Below are 23,695 nucleotides of genomic sequence, written 5' to 3' on the forward strand. Positions count from 1 at the left end.
CATCATAACTTCATCTGCGGCAAAGGCGTACCCTTTGTGCAAACACCTGGCATCATCATTGAATTTCAGCAATCCATTTAGATAGTTTGATTACCTATTACGCCAAATGGAATCTGTTTGAAAATCGAAACAGTTATTCTCTAGCATAGGCGTTTCATATTTCTACAACAATAGATGTTTACGACATGAATCTAGTTGATTACAACATCTGGTGCCACACAGCACAAAATAATAGTTGTATGTCTGTAATGTCTGGGTTACTTTGACATGGACATTTTACACCCAGGACCACACATTTAAGCTAGAGGTAAGCTAATGTTGTTTAGATAATAGTTTACTCAGGAAACAATAGGTAAAATTAGTTACCTGAACAGATGACTTAATTGTTATATGTCCCTTTAAAAGTACACGCGTTTCAACAAACACACATTCTTAACAAACAAAAGTTACCATTATATAATCTGGAAGTTAACTTAAGGAACCGACGTTTACTAAAATATCTGAAAAAACTATTGGACCTACTCCAGTCAAAGTTGGTATGATGTTATTAAACGGTCACACATAACTGGATATTACATTAAAAGACAATCGGTGCATGAATAGAAAATGTCCTATCCTGTTTTGAGATGCCCCCTAAGGGAAGTGCAGGGGAGCATGTGTTTTTTATGAGAGTTCAAAATCGTAACTGCGGTTTGTTTAAGAATTGTTCTTTTCGTGTACTTTTAAATGTCAAAGAAGGGCGAACGTCGTTCACTTTCAGTCTTAAAGTATTTTAACAACGAAACCTTTCGCATCATGAAATCTAATGCTAACACCGTATTCGTGCGTGCGTGATTCCCGTGCAACCTTCCGAGTTGAATTGATTGGTTCAACTGTGTCATGTGGCCTTGTGACGCAGGGTAGCATTATGCAGATGGCTGTTACAATGAATGCTCGTTCCACCCGTGACGAACAGGTCTGGTTGTTGATGAAATATAGTGATAGCTAAATAGACATGTTTTTTATTCATGCACCGATTGTCTTTCAATGTAATATCCAGGTATGTATGACCGTTTAATAATATCATACCAACTTTGACTGGAGTAGGTCTAATAGTTTTTTTTCAGATATCTTAGTAAACGTCGGTACCTCCAATTAACTTCCAGACTATACATGCCATGAGAGCCAGACGCGAATTAGTTTTAAATCGTCCATGCACCCGTCATATACGTGTAACATAGATAAATGTTATGTGCAATACTGTGTGGAATTGAATATGGTATGTAAACAATGAACGTTTTCATCTGGTGAAACATTTCAAAACACTATGTAATATAAGGTGTTGAAGATATTCTTAAGTTGACCTCAACATACAGTTTTTACACGTGCACACACCATTAGCTAAAAATATACATATATTTTTTTATTTTTTTATTTTAAAATACACATTTCGAAAAAATATCAACGGACACTAAAAAACCCTGCTAATCACTACATAAGGAACATCTCAAGATATTAGAGAGGCCGTCAAATCCCTGAGCAAAAGTAAACCTCCAGGTCTGGATAAGATTACAAATGAACATAATATTGATTCGTTATGTAGAACTACAACATGTACCCTATGACCTTAGACTTGGCATGGTTATGGCAATATGAGAAATTTGATTCACGAATGTATAGAGGTATTACTCTAACATCATATCTCTGTACGAACATAACTGTTCAAAAGTAAAGAAGACAAAATGTGTAGGTTTAATCAAGACTTTCCTGATACCTTACATTTTGGTTTACCTAGAACATGGAACACAACATTTGAAAGACTATTGCACGAAGAAGAATTGTTCAACCCACATGAACTGGGCATTAGAGGTAATACATGGGAATTACTAGATCTGTGTTATGCAAATACACTGGCCTAAAAGAAACGCATTACAGAATAATCAGTGTTTCATTACATGTTTAATGAAATAGGATTACAAATAAATAATGAAGATACAACAACCACATTTTACACAGGATAAGGCACATGATTTTTTATACTACAAACAGTCTTTTAATGTTCTAAGGTGCGTCTATGTCAGTGATACCACTGTGCCAAATTCAGAACTAGGTGTTACCACCACGAGCATCGATCACAGCTCTGCACCGCCTGGGCATGGACTGTACGAGTCGTCGAATCTGGCGTTGTGGAATCCTTCTCCACTCATCCTGCAATGCATGGTTCAGCTGTTGAAGCGTCTGTGTTTGAGGCTTTCGGCGTCGTACACGTCTGTCTAGCAGATCCCACAAATATTCAATGGGGTTTAGATCAGGCGATTTGGAGGGTCATGGCAGCACAGTAACATTGTTGTGGGCAAGATAATCCATGGTAACACGTGCAGTATGCGGTCTTGCGTTGTCTTGCTGGAAAATCTCTCTTCTGACGTCAATGGCGGGAATAAGGTGACGTTGAAGGATTTCATCACGGTAGCGTACAGCAGCTAAAATTCCCTGCACGAGCATCAGATCTGTCCTATCATTCACGGATATGCCTTCCCACATCATGACACTTCTACCGCCGTATCGGTCGACTTCATGACAGTGTCGAGTGTAGCGTTAATTTTTCCGCCTGTAGACACGCATCCTACCAACATTGCGATACCATATCCTTCTCCAGTGGACTAGGGTCAATGGTCGAACATTTCGGCACAATTGCAGACGTGCACGACGATGATGTTGCCACAGGACGGGCGCTGTATATGGTCTCATTGGCCGTATCCCATGCTGTCTTAGACGATTTCTGATGGGTTGCGCTGAGACTCTATGAAGACCAGGAACATTGTTAGCTGGGTATGCTGCACCGATTGTCCGGTTGCGAAGAAGCAACACCCGGAAGAAGCGGTCCTGTGACCCTGGGTCTTCAACTTCTCGGTCGATCTCTTGTAGAGTTGTGGAGTCTGTAGCACTGCCACAGATGAGAAATAGTACTCTGCCTCACGTTAAAGTGCCTGGCTACTGATGTCTGACTTTCTCCTGCTTCCAGACGTCCAATGGCTCTGTTTCTACAGTGTTCATTCAGTCTTTGCATCATGAGAGTCACGTATACAGAACATCGGAGAGTGATTGACACCAGGACTGCCAAATTTTTATACCAATCAGTATAAAGGTTAAGTAGCCGTTTTTGCACGTGCAGCATGCTTACAGCTTTTTCTCCATGCAATTGCTCCCAGTTTGGTTTCAAGATGCTGTATTTTGGCGACAAGTCACCAAATGTTGTGTTCAGGTGCAGTTCATTAGTGTACGGTCATTATTCACAGCTAGCAATGACATTCTACGGTATATGGTAGAAAACGTTTAACGTATAACTTGTCTTGTAAAACAAGAATTGAAAAGGACATTCTTAAAGCAAGGCAAAATGTTAACTCCCTAATATCTTTAGGATTAGATAGTTATGATCTTCATCTAATTTCAAGCGTGAAAATATGGCTCAGAATAATACACAAAACCAGCATTCATGGATGTGAATGACCTTTGACATCAAGGGTCTACATACCGAGATATTTTACACGCACTGTACATGATTCTGCTTCAGAATCCACTATTGCGAACCTTGAACAATTACTGCATATACTGATAAATGCAAACTTTTATTTCTTGGTCGTTTATGCAACCTGAACTATAATAACTTTGCAACAATTATGTTTGTGTGCATCCATTTCCAGCCATGTCAAATCAATGACAATCTGTAAGGAACTTAAATCAACACTTGATAAATACAATTTGGGTAGCTATCTTTGTACATAAGTTCAATAGAGTTCAATTATGGCTCACAAATGCATAAACAAATCTTTGGCATGTCCCGTTCTAAGATAATTCAAACGAAATCAACATATCGAGTACTGTGGCAATTAGATTTTCTGTACCCGGAACACCGACCTGCCTAACAACTGGTTGTGAAAGTCTCATCATGCTGTAAACTTTCTCGAAAGAATGACAGAACTGAAATTGGCATACAATCGACCATGACAACCACATTATTTAACATTGATTAACACTTATATCAGAAAGAAATGTGTTTTTCTCTTCTCTTATTGACTCACTTGACGTTACAAAATATGTTTATTTCGAGACGAAACAGGTTTGTTATCATGTTAATTTTGGACTGAAACAGAATTTACTCACAGTCTGGATCAACACATCTGGGAAACTATAATACTTCAATTGGCCTCTTAGCATCTTTTGACATATGTCTTTTAGTGGATATCTGTCTCCGTATCGGTATTTGATTTTGATAAGTTGTGTGGAATTGTTAATTTGTTATGCCTTTTTATTGTATTATGTTAGCCACGTGTAAGTGAATATACTTTCATTGTAATCTTCGGAATGACCACTGGATGTAATGAAGAATCTCTCCCTCTCTCTCTAACATATACTTTATGTATGGGCATACCCAGCTGTATCGACGCTTCTTATTATTTTCATGTGTCGAATATTGACATAACCCTCGTATTATCATTATGATTAGCCAAAAGATTAAGGTTGACTCTAAGGGAACTTTAGCTATTTTAGAGATTTGACACTTTTTAGTGTACAACATATTTTCAGAATTGTAACAGGCGATCTGAATCTAACATGAATACACGGAGTTATCTGAGCCTGGAGTGAGAGTTATGGGCCGAGTAGAACGGAGTGAACTGAACCTGTGCTGAAATCACTCAATAATGAATTTTAAGGGATTAATTTGAGCCTGCTACACCGACGGGTTCACCTCACTGTGCCCTCACCTCTTGTTCTGGGTAAAAGTGCAGTCAGTCATGGTAAATAGGGAGACAAGAGGGGGATTGACTATAGTACGTTTCTATAGGTAACAGGTATACATTGATTTATTTATACAAAGGTTCAGGTAAAATACACGATAACATACATTGCAAGAAACATATTAAGACACTTTTTCAACTAAAATCAATTGAATGAAAAAGGTTATTGATTCAGTTGATATTTTTTAATGGTCAACGACTACACATACATCTACAAACATTGTACAACAGATATTCTGAAATTCCCTATCACGAATACATACAGAAGTGTTCTTTCTCATCATTTAGACCCTTTAATCTTGAACTTAGCGTTTTAGTATACATTGAGAAACATTAGATAGTTTGACTGCACGATCGTTCACGAATATCCTCGCTACGACCAGTCCTAGTGAACAAAACGAAGAAATGCACATCCAAAATATGGTAGTATCGACTCGAACTGTGTCTAGGCTGACAGTGGCAGTCTACAGCAATCTATGAGTTAACCTTAGCGTCTATTTGACACATCTTTAATCACCTTTCACACATCTACCAATTGATCAATGATGACTAAATCACGTAACCGCCTTACGTCCATTAGCAACTCTCCAAATCTCCCCCGTCACGTTTATCGTGTCGGCCATTTTGACGTCTCGTACTTGGTTTAAATGTATTACGACGCGCTATCATTGTGACTGACTTACTCAGGAAGTTCTTAACAGACCTTTCTCATCTAATGGTGATATTGTTTGAATACATGTGTTTCCGTAAGATGTTTGTGAAGAACAAGTTATGCATTCATCCGCACGCTCATGTCACTATCTTATTCCGCGATATAGCTGGTTGCTGTAGAGCTGTCAGTGTAAACATGAAGCCACATGTGCTAAATATAATTGTTTATAACTTGCCGGTGAAGAGATCACCCGTTTAATAAACATACAGCGGTATTACACATTGCGTAATACCAAAACGCGTGTTTATGTACTCCCGGAACAAATTTCACGAACAAATATTAAAAGCTCTCAACATCCCTTGGCTTATTCAATGACATTGCGTGTGGCGATGATTAATCACTGAGAGGAGCTCACATGGCATTGTTTCGCCGTTCGATCTTGCAAACAAAATTCCACAAATTACGTCATTGGGTAAACGTGACGTGATTGTAACCTTTGAGGTGGAAGGCCCCGTTCACATGGCGATTGTATGTGGCGCAACGACAGTCGTTGGTCTAAGTTAAAGTATATGAGTTGCAATAACCTTAGCGCTCCGATAATTTTGTGAACGGACGCCTGAATTATAAAGGTGGACCGTTGTATGGTAATACATTCATAGGTTTTAACTTTTGGCGTGTTTGAAGTATTATTCTGTCAAACTCTATTATATTGTGATGTGGATCGTGTAGGTGTCAGCCTAGTCACACTCAACAGTATAATTCTAAAAATGACAGGTAATAAATATAATACTAAACTCGCCCCCGTGTAAAACCAATTTTTGAAACTCGTGAATAGTTGTGGTATCTGACGAGCTTTCGCTAGGTAGCTATCAGAACTATTCACTCGTTTTCATTCACTCAGTATAGATCTTGGCCTACATCATTTGAGGTAAGAAATTGTGATGAAAGTCAATTGTTAAATAAAACAATAAACTAATGGGGCTAGAGTGGATATGTCATCTTTCATACTTATACAGACACTGAGGGAATAGAGCCAATCCAAGTAATTAACACTTTGTATCCAATCAAGCAAATGTTCATGATGTAGTCGGAGTCGGACAATCGACTCCACCACTGGCAGAGATTTCTTATAATTGGAAAAGATGTTGTCGCTTATATTCCAATCATTATACATGGCACATGTACGGTCATATTTGTAAATATCAATCTCAACCTTCTAAACTTTATACTCTTTAGGTTAAATTATTTGTCATATTCAGTTTCATATATTTTATGCTTCTGTGAGTTGGTAGGTATATATAGAGAATCTCACCCGAGTGTCTTTTGGTATCAAATATATTAACACGACTTGATAACACGACTTGTTTTCCTCTTTTATCAATGAATGTATATATATCTGATATCAAAAGAAACGAGGGTGAGATTATATTTATCATCCAACGTCATTCTTCCAACTTTTTCAGTTTGTAGACAGTAATAAGCTGTGTCTTGAATGTGTAAAAATACTGCTAGCAGCTTCATTAGCAGAGCCATAAGTGATTGTTGTACTGCTTGAAACCCAATTAGGCACAAACACATAGCCCAAACGCATCGTTTTTGTACATTTATTTTTTACCGGCAATGCGCACGTGTTTTTCAGAAATGCAAAGAATGTAAAACCACGTGATGTCATTGCTAGTAGAAATCCACGTGTCACGTGGGTATAAAATATGCTTAGTAGCAAGTCAAACATCCACATTGTAAACAACCAAACACATTTGAAATACCGAGACTATGTAAGCAAGCAATTTGGATGGTCCAGATGGGGGCCACGCACGCCCACGTTGCAAGAACCTTTGGCGTGTTGCCTTTGGAAACTTGTTGCAGCTTTTCAGACAGACAGGAAGGACATCAGACAGGGAGACTACAGTTCACTACACCACAGGAAGTTCGGTATCTGCGAACGTTGCATCTCCGCAACCACCAGTGAAGATCCAGTGTAGAATAGGTCTTCAGCAGCCGATGCTTGCTGTAAAAAGCGACTATGCTTGTCGCAGGAATGGCCTCACGGGATCGGGTGGCCAGGCTCGCTGACTTGGTTGATGCATGTCATCGTATCCCAATTGCCTTGATCGATGTCTGTGATGTCAATCACTGGGTTGTCTGATCCAGACTGGATTATTTACAGACCGTCGTCATATAACTGGAATATTGCTGAGTGCGGCGTTAAACAACAAACAATCAAAAACAATCATCAAACCTCCGCAACCACCACCTCACAGTGACGTCATCGGCAATGACTGCTTTGGGTCGGCGGTTGAGCACACAGTGTTACCAGTAGACTTCGAGCAGCACGTAACAGGGCCTAACGACTGTGAGGGGGACAGATGTTGACCGCTGAACTTCGACTGAGACGTCGTTCCTTACGGTGGAGGTGGCGTTGTGTGGGTTGGAATAAGTGGAGACCAGACAACGCCACTTGTCGTCATCAATGAAAACCTCAATGCACAACGCTATAGATATGACATCATCCGTCCAGTAGTGCTGACCTACCTCCAGCATAAACACCGATTGTTATGTACAAACACGACATGCCAGGCCCAAGTCGTAGTGGACTTCTTACCGTGAGCACATACATGTGCTCCTAACTAATCCCCCACAGAACACCTTTGGAACGTCATGGACAGGCGAGCTAGAGTCTGACCAGACCCTCCGGGAAACAGACAAGAGTTGATACAAGCTCTACAGGATGAATGGAACCACTTGCCACGTGACCTCGTCAGACGTTTGACGTTTTCCGTCCGACGCAGTGTCTTTGCATGTATGGAATCACGGGTCGGCCACATTCGGCATTAAAGTGACATTTTTTGTTTGAATGAATTGCAGTGAAAATCTTGACAACTGCATTTTCAACTCCCACTGATTCTGTTTGTCTCGTGTCCGCTATTTAACCACAAGATGTCAAGTTTGAGTTGTTCAATACTTTATGGAATTGTTGCATTATTAAATATACTTTACCTCAAACTTTTGTTATATTTAGTTTTTGCAGTCACTTTAATCTGATGCAAAGTTTCTTTCGGCGTTCAGTTTAAGTCTTCGGCCTGGCAGGATGAAGTATCAACTACTGGAGTTTTTCCCATATGTTTATAACGGTGTTGTAAGACATTATTAGATAAAAAAATAATATAACTCATTTAATTCGAACTCTTTGCAAACTATGTTCAAGGCTAGTGTGCTTCTGAAATAGAATTGATGGGACGTTCAAGAAGCTCTGATCTTTGACAATTGACCGGGGCGAGTGTTGCCGTTCTTATTTTCCCTCGTGGATACCCGGATGATATCCTTGAAACACATTTGTCGCTTTTATCGATATTCTAAAGGTTTATCAACACATTCACAAACGAAATGAAATACAGTTTGGTCTTGGATGGACATGTAGGAATCTTTAGCCTTCGCATTGGTAATCCAATATGTTTTGCATAAAAATATTTAAATAATCTGAAATAATTAATGTTGATGGTATATCAGCAGATCTCAAATGGTAATGACTGAAATGAGTAAATCTTTAGCAACTGCGTTGATGATGCAGTTAAAGAATTCACTGTAATACTTTGTAAAATCTACGACATGTATATGCCCAATACAATTATTACACAAGAAGTAAGGAAAATAATATGCGTCGTTTAATGCGTTTACGCAACCGCAAAAAAGAGAGTCTAACCCACGGATTGGAATACGATCAGACAGTTTGGAAGTCAAGTTGTCACATCTGTAAGACAGATTTGCGAACCATAGATACTGCATAAATATAGATGAAAAGTTTGGAAAAACACTTATAAATATTAATCAAGCTACTATATAAACTTTTGCAATATGTATCTCTGTCCTGTTATCTATAACATTTAACATGACACTTGTTGAAACGGTTTGATGGTGATCAATCAAACACATCACAAATGTTGTTTTAAACGGTAAAGAATCACAGTTAGAATCTGTCAATGTAGGTATTTCACAGGGATCAGTTCTAGGACCATTGGGGAGTGGTCAGGTAGCCTATTGGTTAAAGCGTTCGCTCATTACGACGAGGACCCAGGTTCGATTCCCGACATGGGTACAATGTGTGAAGCCCATTTCTGGTGTCCCCCGCCGTGATATTGTTTGAATATTGCTAAAAGCAGTGTAAAAACATATTCACTCACACACTTTTGGACCATTATATTTTTCATTTTTTTTATAAATGATCTTGTTGATGATACAGACAGTAACATATGCCTTCTTTGCAGACTTTACGTCATTATTTATAATTGTCGATGATCCTAACCTAGCAGCATGTAATTTAAATGCTGCATAGAAAGGATCTCCATATGGATGTATGAATGGTAAGTAGCGTTTAATCCAGACAGAAAACTGAAACAAAAGGTAAAATTAACCCAAGCCAAAAACCAGAAAGGTACTCAAATAACAGAGGCATCGAACAAACACCTTGGTCTAAGTTTACAGCAAGGTGGCTACTTGTCAAATCATATACATGTTGATCATATTGTACAGAAAGTAAGTCCCGTGATTATTGCTCCAGAACTTCCAAATTCTGCTGTCAAGAAAAACGTTACAGGATATCTATTTAACATTTTTTCTTACCAATATCTCTAACTATTATGAGATAATGGGATAATTGCTCTCAAGAACGAACATGGGAATTGGAAAGGCCAAATGTAGACGCACTGAGAACACTATGTGGAGTTACTGTGGTACCAGCCACCTGTCTCTATCCTGTTTAACTAGCTTTACACCCTTATCCAAAAGATGGCAATATCAATATGTAATCATGTTTTTCCTAATGTCTCAGCGAGTGCTCATTTCAATTTACGAATTTCTTCATATTCATGAATCTACTACCTTGGTCTTGTGCTGGCATTCCCTGCTTCTCAACTTTCTTTGCAATTCGAAATTATCAGAAAAGATTATCAGTACTTCAGCATTGTCATATTCACAACACTGACCCGTCTTGTTCCTGCAATCCTGTTGATCTCACGGCAATCAATCTAGTTATGCTGTGAAAAAGAACAGATGTCATCCTGGTTGAATCTAATTCAAATAAGAAGAACACTCATACAGTTATTAATGGTTTGCTTTCTGCACGAGTTCCCAATCCCGAATGCTCATTCCCTTCTCCATGTGCCCAGGATATTGAAAACAGGATTAACAGGATCATCATAGGTCCTGAGACCGAACTGTTACTCTCTGGAAACTACTCAGTTGATTGGTCAGCCAGTATTCATGGGCCTGTGACTGAGAAATATCCTGGGACACGACTGTTCATCAGTAAATCTTCCCTACCAACGGAAGGACACCACTCAGAAGACTGATGACGGTATAAAGTCACAAACAACAAACGCTGACATGGTCACTGAAACTATTTGTCTCAAGCACATATTGCTACAGAATTAATCTGATGATATTGTTTAAAATGAGATTTTCAGAGAAGTTCTTTGTCACAGGTATCGCAGCATCATGAAATATTCTATGATAAAAGACCTGGCCTCACCGCTAAAAAAATATTTATAGTTTAACATACGAATTCAGACAGAGCTTCAAACGTCAATTGACTCATTCAAAACTGAGTTATGTGAATTAAGGAAAAACGTCGAGGTCGTCGACCACGTGGTGTCAAAGCACAACGAGGAGTTAATCTCGCTACGTAAGGAACTGGCAGAAGTGAAAAAGTCAAAAGCCGAATTGGAAAAGCAGGTAATATTGAAGGATATTCATGACCGCAAAACTAATTTACTGTTCTATGGTGTTCCAGAAAAGCCCCAAGAAAATACAGAACGAGTTCTTAGGAACTACTTTGTCAAGACCCTCCAGTTTAGCGAGGACCATGTGGACAATATGTATTTTAAAACTGTACACAGGCTTCCTAAGTCTGAATACCAAAGGACGAACAAACCTGACGCGCCACCGTCAATAATTGCCACATTTATCCTTATGGTAGACCGAGATGCAGTTTATGGAGCACGTAAACTCCTGAAAGGTAAAACGGGCAGTATACAAACTGACCTACCTGCTCTCATGAAAAAAAGAAGGGCAATTCTCGGACGCCAAGCTGCGACTATCCGTGAGCAGGATAAATTATGGACAAGGGTGCCAATCGTTGGTACAGAGGTAATCCTGGAAACTCGAGATCCAAACATTCCATCGTCTTCATGGCGAAAATACGAGTAAAAACTCCATCGATTTCATATGTCGTTGTTTTGATTATTCAGACTATGGTTTCAAACAACTAGTTAATACACCGTCCTCGGAGAACGTGTGTGACGAAACGTTTTTGTTTTACCCGCCAATTGGCTTTCATTTCGGTTTGTGCCACTGTTGTGTTTTTGTTATGCTAGCTTTTGTTTTTCCTCTCATTTTCATTATGAAATGAATAGACTTATGTACTTTATACGGTAAAACAACTGAACAATAACCAGTTATAAGACAAGCACATTTGTAGGCACACAATCTGCACGTGCTTCCCGCGCAAAGTGAGAGATGAGCCATGTGGCCACAGTACCACGGTGTTGTTCTGTGGTACGCTGTTGTCTTGTGTTGTGTTTTCTGTGTCACATACTTTCTTTATGGATTCTCTGGACCTTTCTGGGTTAATTACATGGACACAATGCAAATGTGTGAGTATGAAACAGCTACTAAATTTAAGCTGTCGACGTGACCTATGATAATTGTTATCATCCGTGGAGCCTTGACTTCATGAATACCCAACGCTCAGTTACCAATCATTTTTCATCTTTATCAACTTTTTGTTATACGCTTCTGAGTTTTTCATGTGCTATAGATGTAGCTGTATGTATGCTTTTGGACAATGTTACACTCAACTCCCGCTCTTGCTCATATCCATCCATGTTCCCTAACCATACTGTGCCTACGGGATATTCTCATTCATTCATTGTGAGCACCTTCCTAGCATATTATCTTAAAACATGAGTAAGATAAAGATAACATCTCTAAATTGTAGAGGTTTGAATAGTAGGAAAACAAGGAGGGAAATGTTTAGATTCTTGAAAAAGAAGCGCTCATCTATATACTGCTTACAGGATGTTCATTTTACTGAAGATATGGAAAAGTTAGTAACGGAAGACTGGGGCTGTAAACACTGCTTCTACAGTTCCTATAGTAGTAATTCAAGAGGTGTTGCTATCCTATTTGCTAAAACTATAGACTTTGCTCTTGATAATGTTGTAAAAGATAATGATGGTAATAGTTTAATCATCGAAATCACAATCGATAAATATAAGTTAGCTATCATTAACCTTTATGGTCCGAATGTTGACGACCCTATCTTCTACAACGATCTTGAAACAGCGATAAAATCACTAAAAAGGGATCATATAATTGTTTGTGGAGATTGGAATGTAGTTCAAGATTATTACTTTGACACCTTCAATTATAAACACAATAATAATCCAAAGGCGAGAGATAGAATAATGAAATTAAAAGATGAACTGGACCTAGTTGACCCTTGGCGAGAGAGATACCCGAATGAAAAAAGATACACCTGGCGCCAACCATCTCCATTGAAGCAAGCTAGACTTGATTACTTTCTTGTGTCCCATAATATGCTCCAGTCTATTACAGCTACTCAGACAGAGCCAAGCTTTATGTCGAACCATTCTCCAGTATCAATATCATTTACCCTTACTGAAATAGACAGGGGGGCAGGATTCTGGAAATTTAATAACTCGCTTCTCAGGGACAAAGACTATGTAGCTATTGTCAAAAAAACAATATCGGAAACAATTTTACAATACAAGAATTATGACTCTACTGACAGTGAGTTTACCATAGACGACCAGATATTTTTCGAAATTCTAATCTTGCAGATAAGGGGCGAGACTATTACATATTCATCTTATAAAAAGCGCCAACGAGAAAGAGATGAAACTGAACTCTTATCTAAGATTAATCAGTTAACTGAGGACATGGATGCGACTAACGACATTGAAGCCAAATCTAAGATACTAAAGGAAATTGATACGATAAATGAAAAACTAGAATATATTAATAAGATCAAAACGCAAGGGCTTATGTTAAGGGCAAAAGTAAACGCAGTCGAAAAGGGAAAAACCAACCAAATATTTCTTATCGTTAGAGTCTAAAATTTCATAAATAAATCTTTCTCTTGTCTGCAAAACGAGTATGGAGATGTTTTAACAAATCAACAGGAAATTCAAGAAGAAATTAGAAAATTCTATTCCAAACTCTATCATAAGAAAAATGATGTTAGTAATGTTGATCTTGAAAATTTATTGAAGGATTGTAATGTGCCCAAGCTGGATAGAAATTTATCATCATCACTAGAAGGCAAACTTGACTATGGAGAACTACTTGCAGCACTGAAATGTTTGAAAAATGATAGAAGCCCCGGTTCCGATGGTTTAACTGCTGAATTTCTTAAAAAATTTTGGTCAGATATCAACAAATTTTTAATCCGATCTTTAAATCAATCATATGATAAAGGTGAATTGTCCATAACTCTAAAAAGGGGACTTATTACTTGCATTCCAAAAGGTAACAAACCAAGAATGTTTTTAAAAAACTGGAGACCTATCTCACTTTTATCAGTTTTTTAAAAAATAGCTTCACTTGCTATCTCCAAAAGAATAAAATCTGTGCTCAATATATTAATTAGCGACGACCAAAAAGGCCTTATGTCTGGTAGGTATATTGGCGAGATAACGAGGTTACTTTATGACCTTATGGAATACACAGAATCACACCAAATTCCTGGACTACTTCTACTAATCGACTTTGAATAGGCATTTGATACAGTTGACTGGTCCTTCATAGATAAGACACTAGCCTTCTTCAATTTTGGACGATCAATACGTTCGTGGTTCATGACATTATATAACGGGATAGAATCCAGTGTACTTGTAAATGGTTATGGTTCGCCTATGTTTGATATACAAAGGGGATGTCGTCAGGGCGATCCACTCTCTCCATACATATTTATTCTCTGTGCAGAGATTCTTGCCATAATGATAAAAAACAACAAAAATATCAAAGGGGTAAATATAGACAATGTAGAATTTCTAATCAATCAGTTTGCAGACGATACAACATGTATTTTAGACGGTTCCAAACAATGTCTCTTTGCTGTGTTTAATGTATAAAACGTCTTTGCCAGATTTTCAGGTCTAAAAGTTAACATTGAAAAAACGCGTCTCATATGGATTGGATCCAAAAAACGCTCAAGAATGAAATTATGCCCCCAACTTAATCTCAATTGGGACCAAAGTGACTTTGACCTTCTAGGAATTACATTTACCCAGGATCTTGATGATTTGATAGTAACTAATTCTACAGAAAAGATTAGAATATGTGAACAGCTAATGTCTATTTGGTCAGCCCGCAACCTTACTCCCCTTGGCAGAAACACGATTTTAAAATCGTTAATTATTCCTAAGCTACAGCACTTACTCAGTTCACTACCAAATCCAAACACTGATGTTGTTAATGCATTTCAAAGAAATTGTTTTAAGTTTATCTGGAAGAATAAGCCTGACAAAATTAAGAGAAACAAAATCATTTGTGAAAAAAAGGATGGAGGGTTCAATTTCCCTAACATTAAAGCAACAATCCAGGCTAAAACAATATCAATGATAAGACTCTTCTTTCTTACTTCGAAATCCAAGTGGAGTTATCTATTTAATCTTAATCTTCCCAAGTTACCGGTAGGTGCAGGCAATATATTAGAACATAACTGTAACTACTTAAGAAATAAACTACTACCAACTACCCCTAACAATTACTACAAAGATATTTTGACTGCCTGGTGGGACTTAAACGCTCAACTGGAACACAACGCAAATCATTTACTGGCCGATAATATTTGGTTTAACAGTAATATATGTATTGGGCGTAAGCCCGTTTTTTATAGCACCTGGAATCAAAAGGGGGTACGTTTCATAAATGACCTCCTTGACAAAGATGGAAATTTCTTGTCGTTTGACAACTTTTCAAAATCTTTCGAGATAAAAACGAACTTCCTACTATATAACGCCCTTATCGTGGCCATAAAACACTATTTTAAGGCAAGTAATGTTGAACTAGAAGAATTGAACAAGTTGCAAAATCCAATTATACCCCCATGTATCGAAAATGTACTTAAATTTGTAAATGGATCGAAATGCTTCTACAACTTACTAATTTCAGAAGTCACTACAAAAAATGTACACTTTACGAAATGGGAAAATAATATAATAACGGATGACTCAATTGATAACTGGTCCCAATACAATAGAATGCCTTTTCGATGTACGAGAGACACTAAACTGCAATGGCTCCAATACAAAATACTCCATCATATACTTCCGACTAATGTTTTCTTGTGTAAATTAGGTTATGTTGAAAGTCGAAATTGCAGTTTTTGTTCAGTTGATATCGAGACCCCAATCCATCTTTTTTGGTCCTGTAATATGGTTCAGCAAATCTGGCGTCAACTTGAAGCTTGGCTTATTCATGCCATGATGCTTGTAGACACACCTTTATGTATTTGCAAAAGAAAAACATGAGTTTTCAGCAAAGGAAAATGTTCTAGCCCATGGGCCAAACCTTTTGCCCATAGGCCACATCTTTTGATAACGCCACACATTAGTTGAATTAAAATAAAAAAAGTTAAATTTTGTGCCATGGTGCTTGTACTGCTTTATGTAAAGTTTAGTTATCTTAAACCAGGGACAAACAGTTAAAGTTTGCAGATGTGTATGGTTTTAACACATCCACAAAGTCAATTGAGGCTGAAATGAAGCATGTTCCTGACTATTGAAAATATATTACATATGCTGTTAATCTTATGAACAGCTTCTGACAGAACTCCGGACTTGTATCTATACACTCTTTAAAATGCCACAATCAGATCAATATTTGCGTGCTACCTAGGTTGTGATCTAGATTAACACTTAGTTACTGAAATACATTGGTGATAGAAACAAACGATTGTATTTAAATTGGAAAAGACCCCAGTGAGATGGGAGATTCAGACTTTTGAACAATCCAGACTTGCTTCATCGGGGACAATTTCATTTCTATAAGGGCGGGGCGGACGTTCAGTAAAATGGTATGATACTAGGACAAACATTACTGGTTCTGAGCATATATCTTCAGAACTCGTGAACGTTATTATCTGTCTCCGTTAAGGCGAACCGTTCCAACAAATATAGCTGTATGTAAATCTTTTGCGCATCTGCCATTACCATTTGTGAAAACACACATTGATTTTGTAGGCTTAAAGTTCGGATACTGACATTGATAAAACTAACATATGTGGTGATTATTACCAAGGATGGTGACACTGTCATACGAAAGAACTAAAGACCTAAATGTTTTCGTTGCTATTTTGCATGATAAATGTTGTTTTTTTTTATTTTATATATTTTGTTTTATCAATCTTTAGAAGTTCTACATGATCCCATTAAATCACCTTACAAAGTATCAACCGGCATGGCAGCAAATCCCTTGTGCTCAAACTGTCGATCCTGTTTACGTTTTTTAATGCGCGTAACAGCTCCCAGCAGTTGCGACGTTACATCAAATATGTGCTGTAAATAATTCACGGAATAGGGAATGCACAGAACGGAAACGTTGAGTAAGGTATTGTAAACTCCGTCCTGTAACATAACAGGCAAGACCTGATCAATTAAAGCCGAGAACGAGCAATACCGGTATACGCTGGTTTACGCTGAAAAGGGAGGAGCTTGATAAAATCGTCCATTTGCATCAATGCCCATGTCAAATAACGACCTTACTTGGACAGAAGTACGAAGTTTAGAAGGCGTCAAGAATCGTCGTTTTTTTTCCATTGACCATATACGGAAAACTACTACGCCAAGCTATTTCACAGGCTACACATGTTACACATCAACCATATAAAACCTTTCCGTCACTTGCAGCAGCACCACACTGTGTACAACTCTTGACAATGGAGAAGGTAAGTTGTTAACTGTATCTTATAAAAGTTCTATATAAGGCTCACTAAAGTACATTCTGCAGGGAAACCTACACTGCGTGCGAGTATTTAAGGAAACCCCGAGCCTACAGCTGAGAAAGATTAATAGTAGAATGGAGGTGAATGTTTTATTAAATATATGTTCTAGGATCTGTATGATACACAATGTTTACCGTTACAAACATGCTTAAAATTTATACTTTGACTTCAATGTCGAATCTCCTTTCCCCACTTAATTCATTAAGAGTTTCTTATAAACATTGCCGATTTTATTTTTACCTAGGTGTCTATCTGCTGAAATTAGTTCAGTGGAATCTGTCTAAACCGGACTTCAATTAATCCGTATCTCTACTAAATAAACTAAACTGCAGGGCAAAAGTAAGTATACACCCACGTTTGTGTGACTTAAGTAAAACAAACAAGAAATGGATATATAGTCGATGGGGATGTGTTTGATACGGGTAACATAGTAACGTTTCGGACCTAAAGTGTTTCGACAACTTTTTTCAGCCAAGTAACGTATTGAAAACGTTTGTAATTTTGGGGCAAATCCAGTCTTAAGTGTTGTCTCATTTCCCGGGTAGTTTACCTTCATTCATCAGTTACTGAAATCTGTCTGATGCCGACTACTTTTACTCTGAATCATCGATTGGAATTATGGAACAATGTATGATCACTCTCAAATTCGTAATTAATGTTTATACATCTCCGTCGCGCATCCAGTAGGCTGTTCTTCAACTTAGATTGACTCAAATGTAACATTATATTACGGTGAATGACTATAAGAGGAAAATAACTCTTTGCCAAATCACATATACTCCAGTTTGTTTTATTCCTACCTGCTTGTTGGAATATATACCTGCTTGTTGGAATAAATACCTACTTGTTGGAATATATACCTACTTGTTGGAATATATACCTACTTGTTGGAATATATAACTACTTGTTGAAATATATACCTACTTGATTGAATATATACCTGCTTGTTGGAATATGTACCTATTATTTGAAATCTATACCTACTTGCAGGAATATATAAGTGGTTGTTGAACTATATACCTACTTGTTAGAATATATATCTGCTTGTTGGAATATATACCTATTTGTTGGAATATACACCTACGTGTGGGGATATATACCAACTTGGAGGACTATATACATGGTTGTTGAACTATATACCTACTTGTTGGAATATATACCTACTTGTGGAAATATATACATGGTTGTTGGACTATATACCTACTTGTTGGAATATATACCTGCTTGTTGGAATATATACCTACATGTTGAAATATGTACCTATCATTTGAAATATATACCTACTTGTAGGAATATATACATTGTTGTTGAACTATATACCTACTTGTTGGAATATATACCTACTTGTGGAAATATATACATGGTTGTTGGACTATATACCTACTTGTTGGAATATATACCTGCTTGTTGGAATATATACCTACATGTTGAAATATGTACCTATCATTTGAAATATATACCTACTTGTAGGAATATATACATTGTTGTTGAACTATATACCTACTTGTTGGAATATATACCTACTTGTGGAAATATATACATGGTTGTTGGACTATATACCTACTTGTTGGAATATATACCTGCTTGTTGGAATATATACCTACATGTTGAAATATGTACCTATCATTTGAAATATATACCTACTTGTAGGAATATATACATGGTTGTTGAAAATTAAATATATACTTGTTGGAATATATACCTGGTTGTTGGAATATATACCTAGTTGTTGGAATATATACCTACTTGCAGGAATATATACATGGTTGTTGAACTATAGACCTACTTGTTGGAATATATACCTGCTTGTTGGAATATATACCTTCTTGTTGAAATATACACCTACTTGATGAAATATATCCCTATTCGTTGAAATATACACCTACTTGTTAAAATATACGCGTACTTGCTGGAATATATACCTACTTGATGGAATATATACCTATGTGTTGGAATATGTACCTACTTGTTGGAATATATATGTAGTTGTTGGAATATATATCTACTTGTTGGAATACATACCTACGTGTTTGAATATGTACCTACTGGTTGGAATCTTCATCCCCCTGTTGTCTGCATCCCATGTTTGTCTCTCTGTTATGATGCATAAGGTCCGCAGTAACTAGTTCATAATATACTACTCAACAGTTGTAAGGGAAATATGTTATCTCAAAGTAGACACAATTTATAACAACTTCTGTAATACTGTCAAAGCGACGTTTCGGTATACAACCTGACTGAATGACTGAATGAGGAACATACTACAGAATATATATAGCAGGTGAAGGATTAACAGTAGAGGATTAAGAGTAACACCAATTGCATACATGAGTGGGATAACATGAGTAAGTAATGACAACAGTTGCCCCTCAGTTGATGTATTATATATATTTTTGTTTCGTATTTCCATGTGATACTGAAGCTGAGAATTGATAGAAAACAAATCTCACCACTTTAATTTTGAAGCAGACTTTCAGTTGTTTTAAATGTTGATTCTTCAAGGATCCGATAATACTGCTGCTTCTCCTGCTGATTTGTCACTCGTGCTGCATCCAGGGTAAGTTGGTTACTGTCGCTCACACGTATCGCATATCTCTTGCCCTATTGACACTTTACATTTTATTCGATGGAATAACCAACAACAATAAGTTTGAACTCAATCATTAGCTCTTCAAAGTAAGTTGAGTACGAAAAATTGAAGTCCAGATATTGAATCAGAAGTGATGAAAGATCCGCATAATTATGATAATCGAATGGTATTATAGACCTATTGAATACCCCCGTATCGGAAACAATCGGATTCAAACCTCTTGAACAAATTCAGATGTTATCATTTGTGGGAAGAAAAATGTGAAGTTTCAGCTACATTGATCACGTGGTTTCTGAGGAGAAGAAACATCAGACCTCAGTTCTCGCTGCCGCTAAACAAAGATCTGTAGGACATCACATTACGGGTCACGTCGAGCTTTCGCGAACTTTGACCGACGACTAAAATAACTAACAAGAAGTCGACATCAGCCATTTAGAAAGCAGCTTTATCGAGCTTTACCGCACTCGTTTCAACCTGGCGACTTCAATTTTTGTCTACGCTTGAAAAATATATTGACACAGTTCTCGAATAAAAATTCGAAAACTGATCAAGCGAACATTTTGGAATGGCTCATATATGGTTGAGAGTGTATGGCAGTGCTTCCAACGTACTGCGTAACGCCTCCTCCGTTCAAATGTTTATCTCAGGGAAGCAAGAGATAGACGATCATTTTTACGGAATCAGTCGTACGGACCGTAACTGTCGTTCGGATTACCCTGTGTTAACGTTTACGAGGTTGCATGATTATGTAACCGGGGTAGTGGTAATAATCTGGCTTGGGCCGTTTGGAAACACAGACACAGGCAGATGATGATAATGGGTTTATTACAAGGGGTTGGCTGCTGTTGAGGAACTATCTGAAGAAAAGAAAATGTCCTTCCTCCTCAACAGCAGCACATGAAGTCATATATTTGCAAGTTCACAGGTATTATTTATCTTAAATATATAAGTACAAAAAGTCATTTAATGACTATGATAAAACTAACTTTAATGCTAAATTACAGTTATAAGTTCACTTTAGGACACTTGAAAAGCACATGGACCATGTGGTTAATTATTTTACAGGCAAGTTTTATTATATCAATATTCCATTCACTAATGTAATATTACTTTAAATGATATTATTATATTATTCAATTTAATTCAGCACCCTAATATAGATATTAATTTCTGACAGAAGCAGATGAAAACAGATTGAAATATGGCCATTCCATACCTGAAGAAAAGAAAATGTCCTTCCTCCTCAACAGCAGCACATGAAGTGAGGAGGAAGTCAGGTATGGAAGGAAGCTACCTGTAGGGGACCAGGGTGGCCAATTAGAAGACACATTGCATTAAGCATCAAATGAAGTGCTTAATGCAAGTTATAAATTGACTGAGGGAAACCCTACAGGTGTGAAAAATGTCTAAAGATAGACAGAAGGTTGAAGGGGAAGATCTGGTGAGAGATTAACAGAGACTGAAAATTAGGGTGTTGAGTTGTTTAATGAGTTATATACTGATATTCAACTGTAGACAAGACAAACACTGAACATATAGATGATTATGATGATGATGTATGAATAATGATATAACTAGGAAGAATATGATAAAGGTATCCTGCTACAATTACAAAATACATTTGGACTATCCCTTTCATGATCTGGTAAGCGACGCTTTGATTGGTCAGAAGAAGGTCGTTCTGGCGTGACCCGCAACGGGATGTCATCAGGTCGTTGTTTAGCGATAGCGAGAACTATGATCTGATTTTAATGAGACTGATTACGATGGATGATGTTTTGTACTTTCCAGTATGGCGACTGGCAACCATATTGTATTTCCGATCATCTTGAACTAACTTGGTACTTCATAAAGTGACTATCTCACCCACCACGTTTCAGACCAATGGTCATATCATGGTTTGAGGATATATTTTACTGCAAGAAATATCAACGATGGCTGGCTGCATATAGAAATCCCATTGTTCATGCCTTGAATACACTTGAAACTCTTTACAGCAGCAAACAGCAACTGAGTCCACTGAGGCCATGAAGCCAACCAGCACCTGAAGTTCACAAGATCGGTTCTACATTTGTACAGTTTGTGTATCGTAGTTGTTCCTCCAGACACATGTCCTGTTCGGATGCACCTGTAAAAAGGACAACGGACGAAATGTCGACAACGCCCGACCCACCAGTGGCGATTCTAATTTACCCACCATCATTACTTAGCTAGCGAGTGTGTATAGACAGTGGAATGCATTCCATGCACTTTTCAACAACCCATGCTTGTCGTAAGAGGCGACTGGCGGGATCGGGTGGTCAGCTTCGCTGACTTAGTTGAGGCATGCCATTTTACCAAATAGCACAGACCAGTGCTTATGATGTCAGTCACTGGTACAAACAAACAAACAAGCACACCAACAAACACACAAACAGATCTCTGGGCACATCACTCCTTTTAGAGCAGTAAACAGAACTGACTGATACTGACTTGAGCTGTGTCCTGTGTGATTCAGATCCGTGTGAAAGCTTCACAGAACTTGACAACATCGAGTCTCGAAAACCCACAACGACAGAAAATTCACTCACCATTGATGACAGCCAACTGCCCCTGGGGTGGTATGCAGCCCCAAATAAATGGAAGCTCAGCCGGGACCCTGGAAGAGGATATGTTTGTGGAAATAACGCCCCGCTATACAGAACGTGTAAGCCTTGTGGTTGCATGGTGTGACGGTGTGTGACAACATAATGGTGTAGTTGCATGGTGAGACGGTGTGTGACAGCATAGTGGTGTGGTTACATGGTGTGGTTGTGTGTGGTAGCATAGAGTGACATGGTGTGACGGTGTGTGATAACATAGTGGTGTGGTTACATGGTGTGACGATGTGTGACAGCATAGTGGTGTAGTTGCATGATGTGGCTGTGTGCGACAGCATAGTGGTGTGGTTACATGATATGGTTGTGTGTGGTAGCATAGAGTGACATGGTGTGACGGTGTGTGGCAACACAGTGGTGTGGTTGCATGAAGTGACTGTGTGCGACAGCATAGTGGTATGGTTACATGGTATGGTGGTGTGTGGTAGCATAGAGTGACATGGTGTGACGGTATGTGACAGCATAGTGGTGTGGTTGCATGATGTGACTGTGTGTGACAGCATAGTGGTGTGGTTACATGAGGTGGTTGTGTGTGGTAGTATAGAGTGACATGATGTGACGGTGTGTGACAACATAGTGAGGTGGTTACATTAGGTGGTTGTGTGTGGTAGTATAGAGTGTCATGGTGTGATGGTGTGTGACAACATAGTGGTGTGGTTACATGATGTGGTGGTGTGTGGCAGCATAGAGTGGCATGATGTGACGGTGTGTGACAGCAGAGTGATGTGGTTACATGATGTGGTGGTGTGTGATAGCATAGAGTGACATGGTGTGACGGTGTGTGACAGCATAGTTGTGTGGTTAAATGGTGATGTATGGTAGCATAGAGTGACATGGTGTGACGGTGTGTGACAACATAGTGGTGTGGTTAAATGATGTAGTGGTGTGTGATTGAATAGGATGACGTGGTTACATGGTGGGGTGGTTCGTGGTGATTCGTGATGATGTGGTATGATGTGTGGTGATGTGTGGGGACGTTTTGTGATGTGTTGTGTGGTAAGGTGAGGTATAGTGTTGTTT

General features: G+C 38.1%; 1 protein-coding gene across 2 annotated transcripts in view; it reads left to right on the top strand.

Annotated features, from left to right (window-relative positions):
• Positions 1–261: 261 nt before the first annotated feature.
• Positions 262–23,695, top strand: part of LOC124117639 — a 40,522-nt gene continuing 17,088 nt past the window's right edge. Inside the window, exons 1-4 of one of the 2 annotated variants that reach the window (XM_048395812.1) lie at positions 262–307; positions 17,355–17,392; positions 19,952–20,006; positions 22,537–22,725. In XM_048395812.1, the coding sequence (XP_048251769.1) occupies positions 17,384–17,392; positions 19,952–20,006; positions 22,537–22,725 (253 nt within the window). In that variant the 5' untranslated portion in view covers positions 262–307; positions 17,355–17,383. Of the gene's footprint in view, positions 308–17,270; positions 17,393–19,951; positions 20,007–22,536; positions 22,726–23,695 lie in introns of those variants that run through there. The other variant, XM_046479616.2, reaches the window with a different exon arrangement.

Source organism: Haliotis rufescens, unplaced genomic scaffold, assembly GCF_023055435.1.
Source record: "Haliotis rufescens isolate VD_foot unplaced genomic scaffold, xgHalRufe1.0.p SCAF_149, whole genome shotgun sequence".
Classification (NCBI taxonomy): Eukaryota; Metazoa; Mollusca; class Gastropoda; order Lepetellida; family Haliotidae; genus Haliotis; species Haliotis rufescens.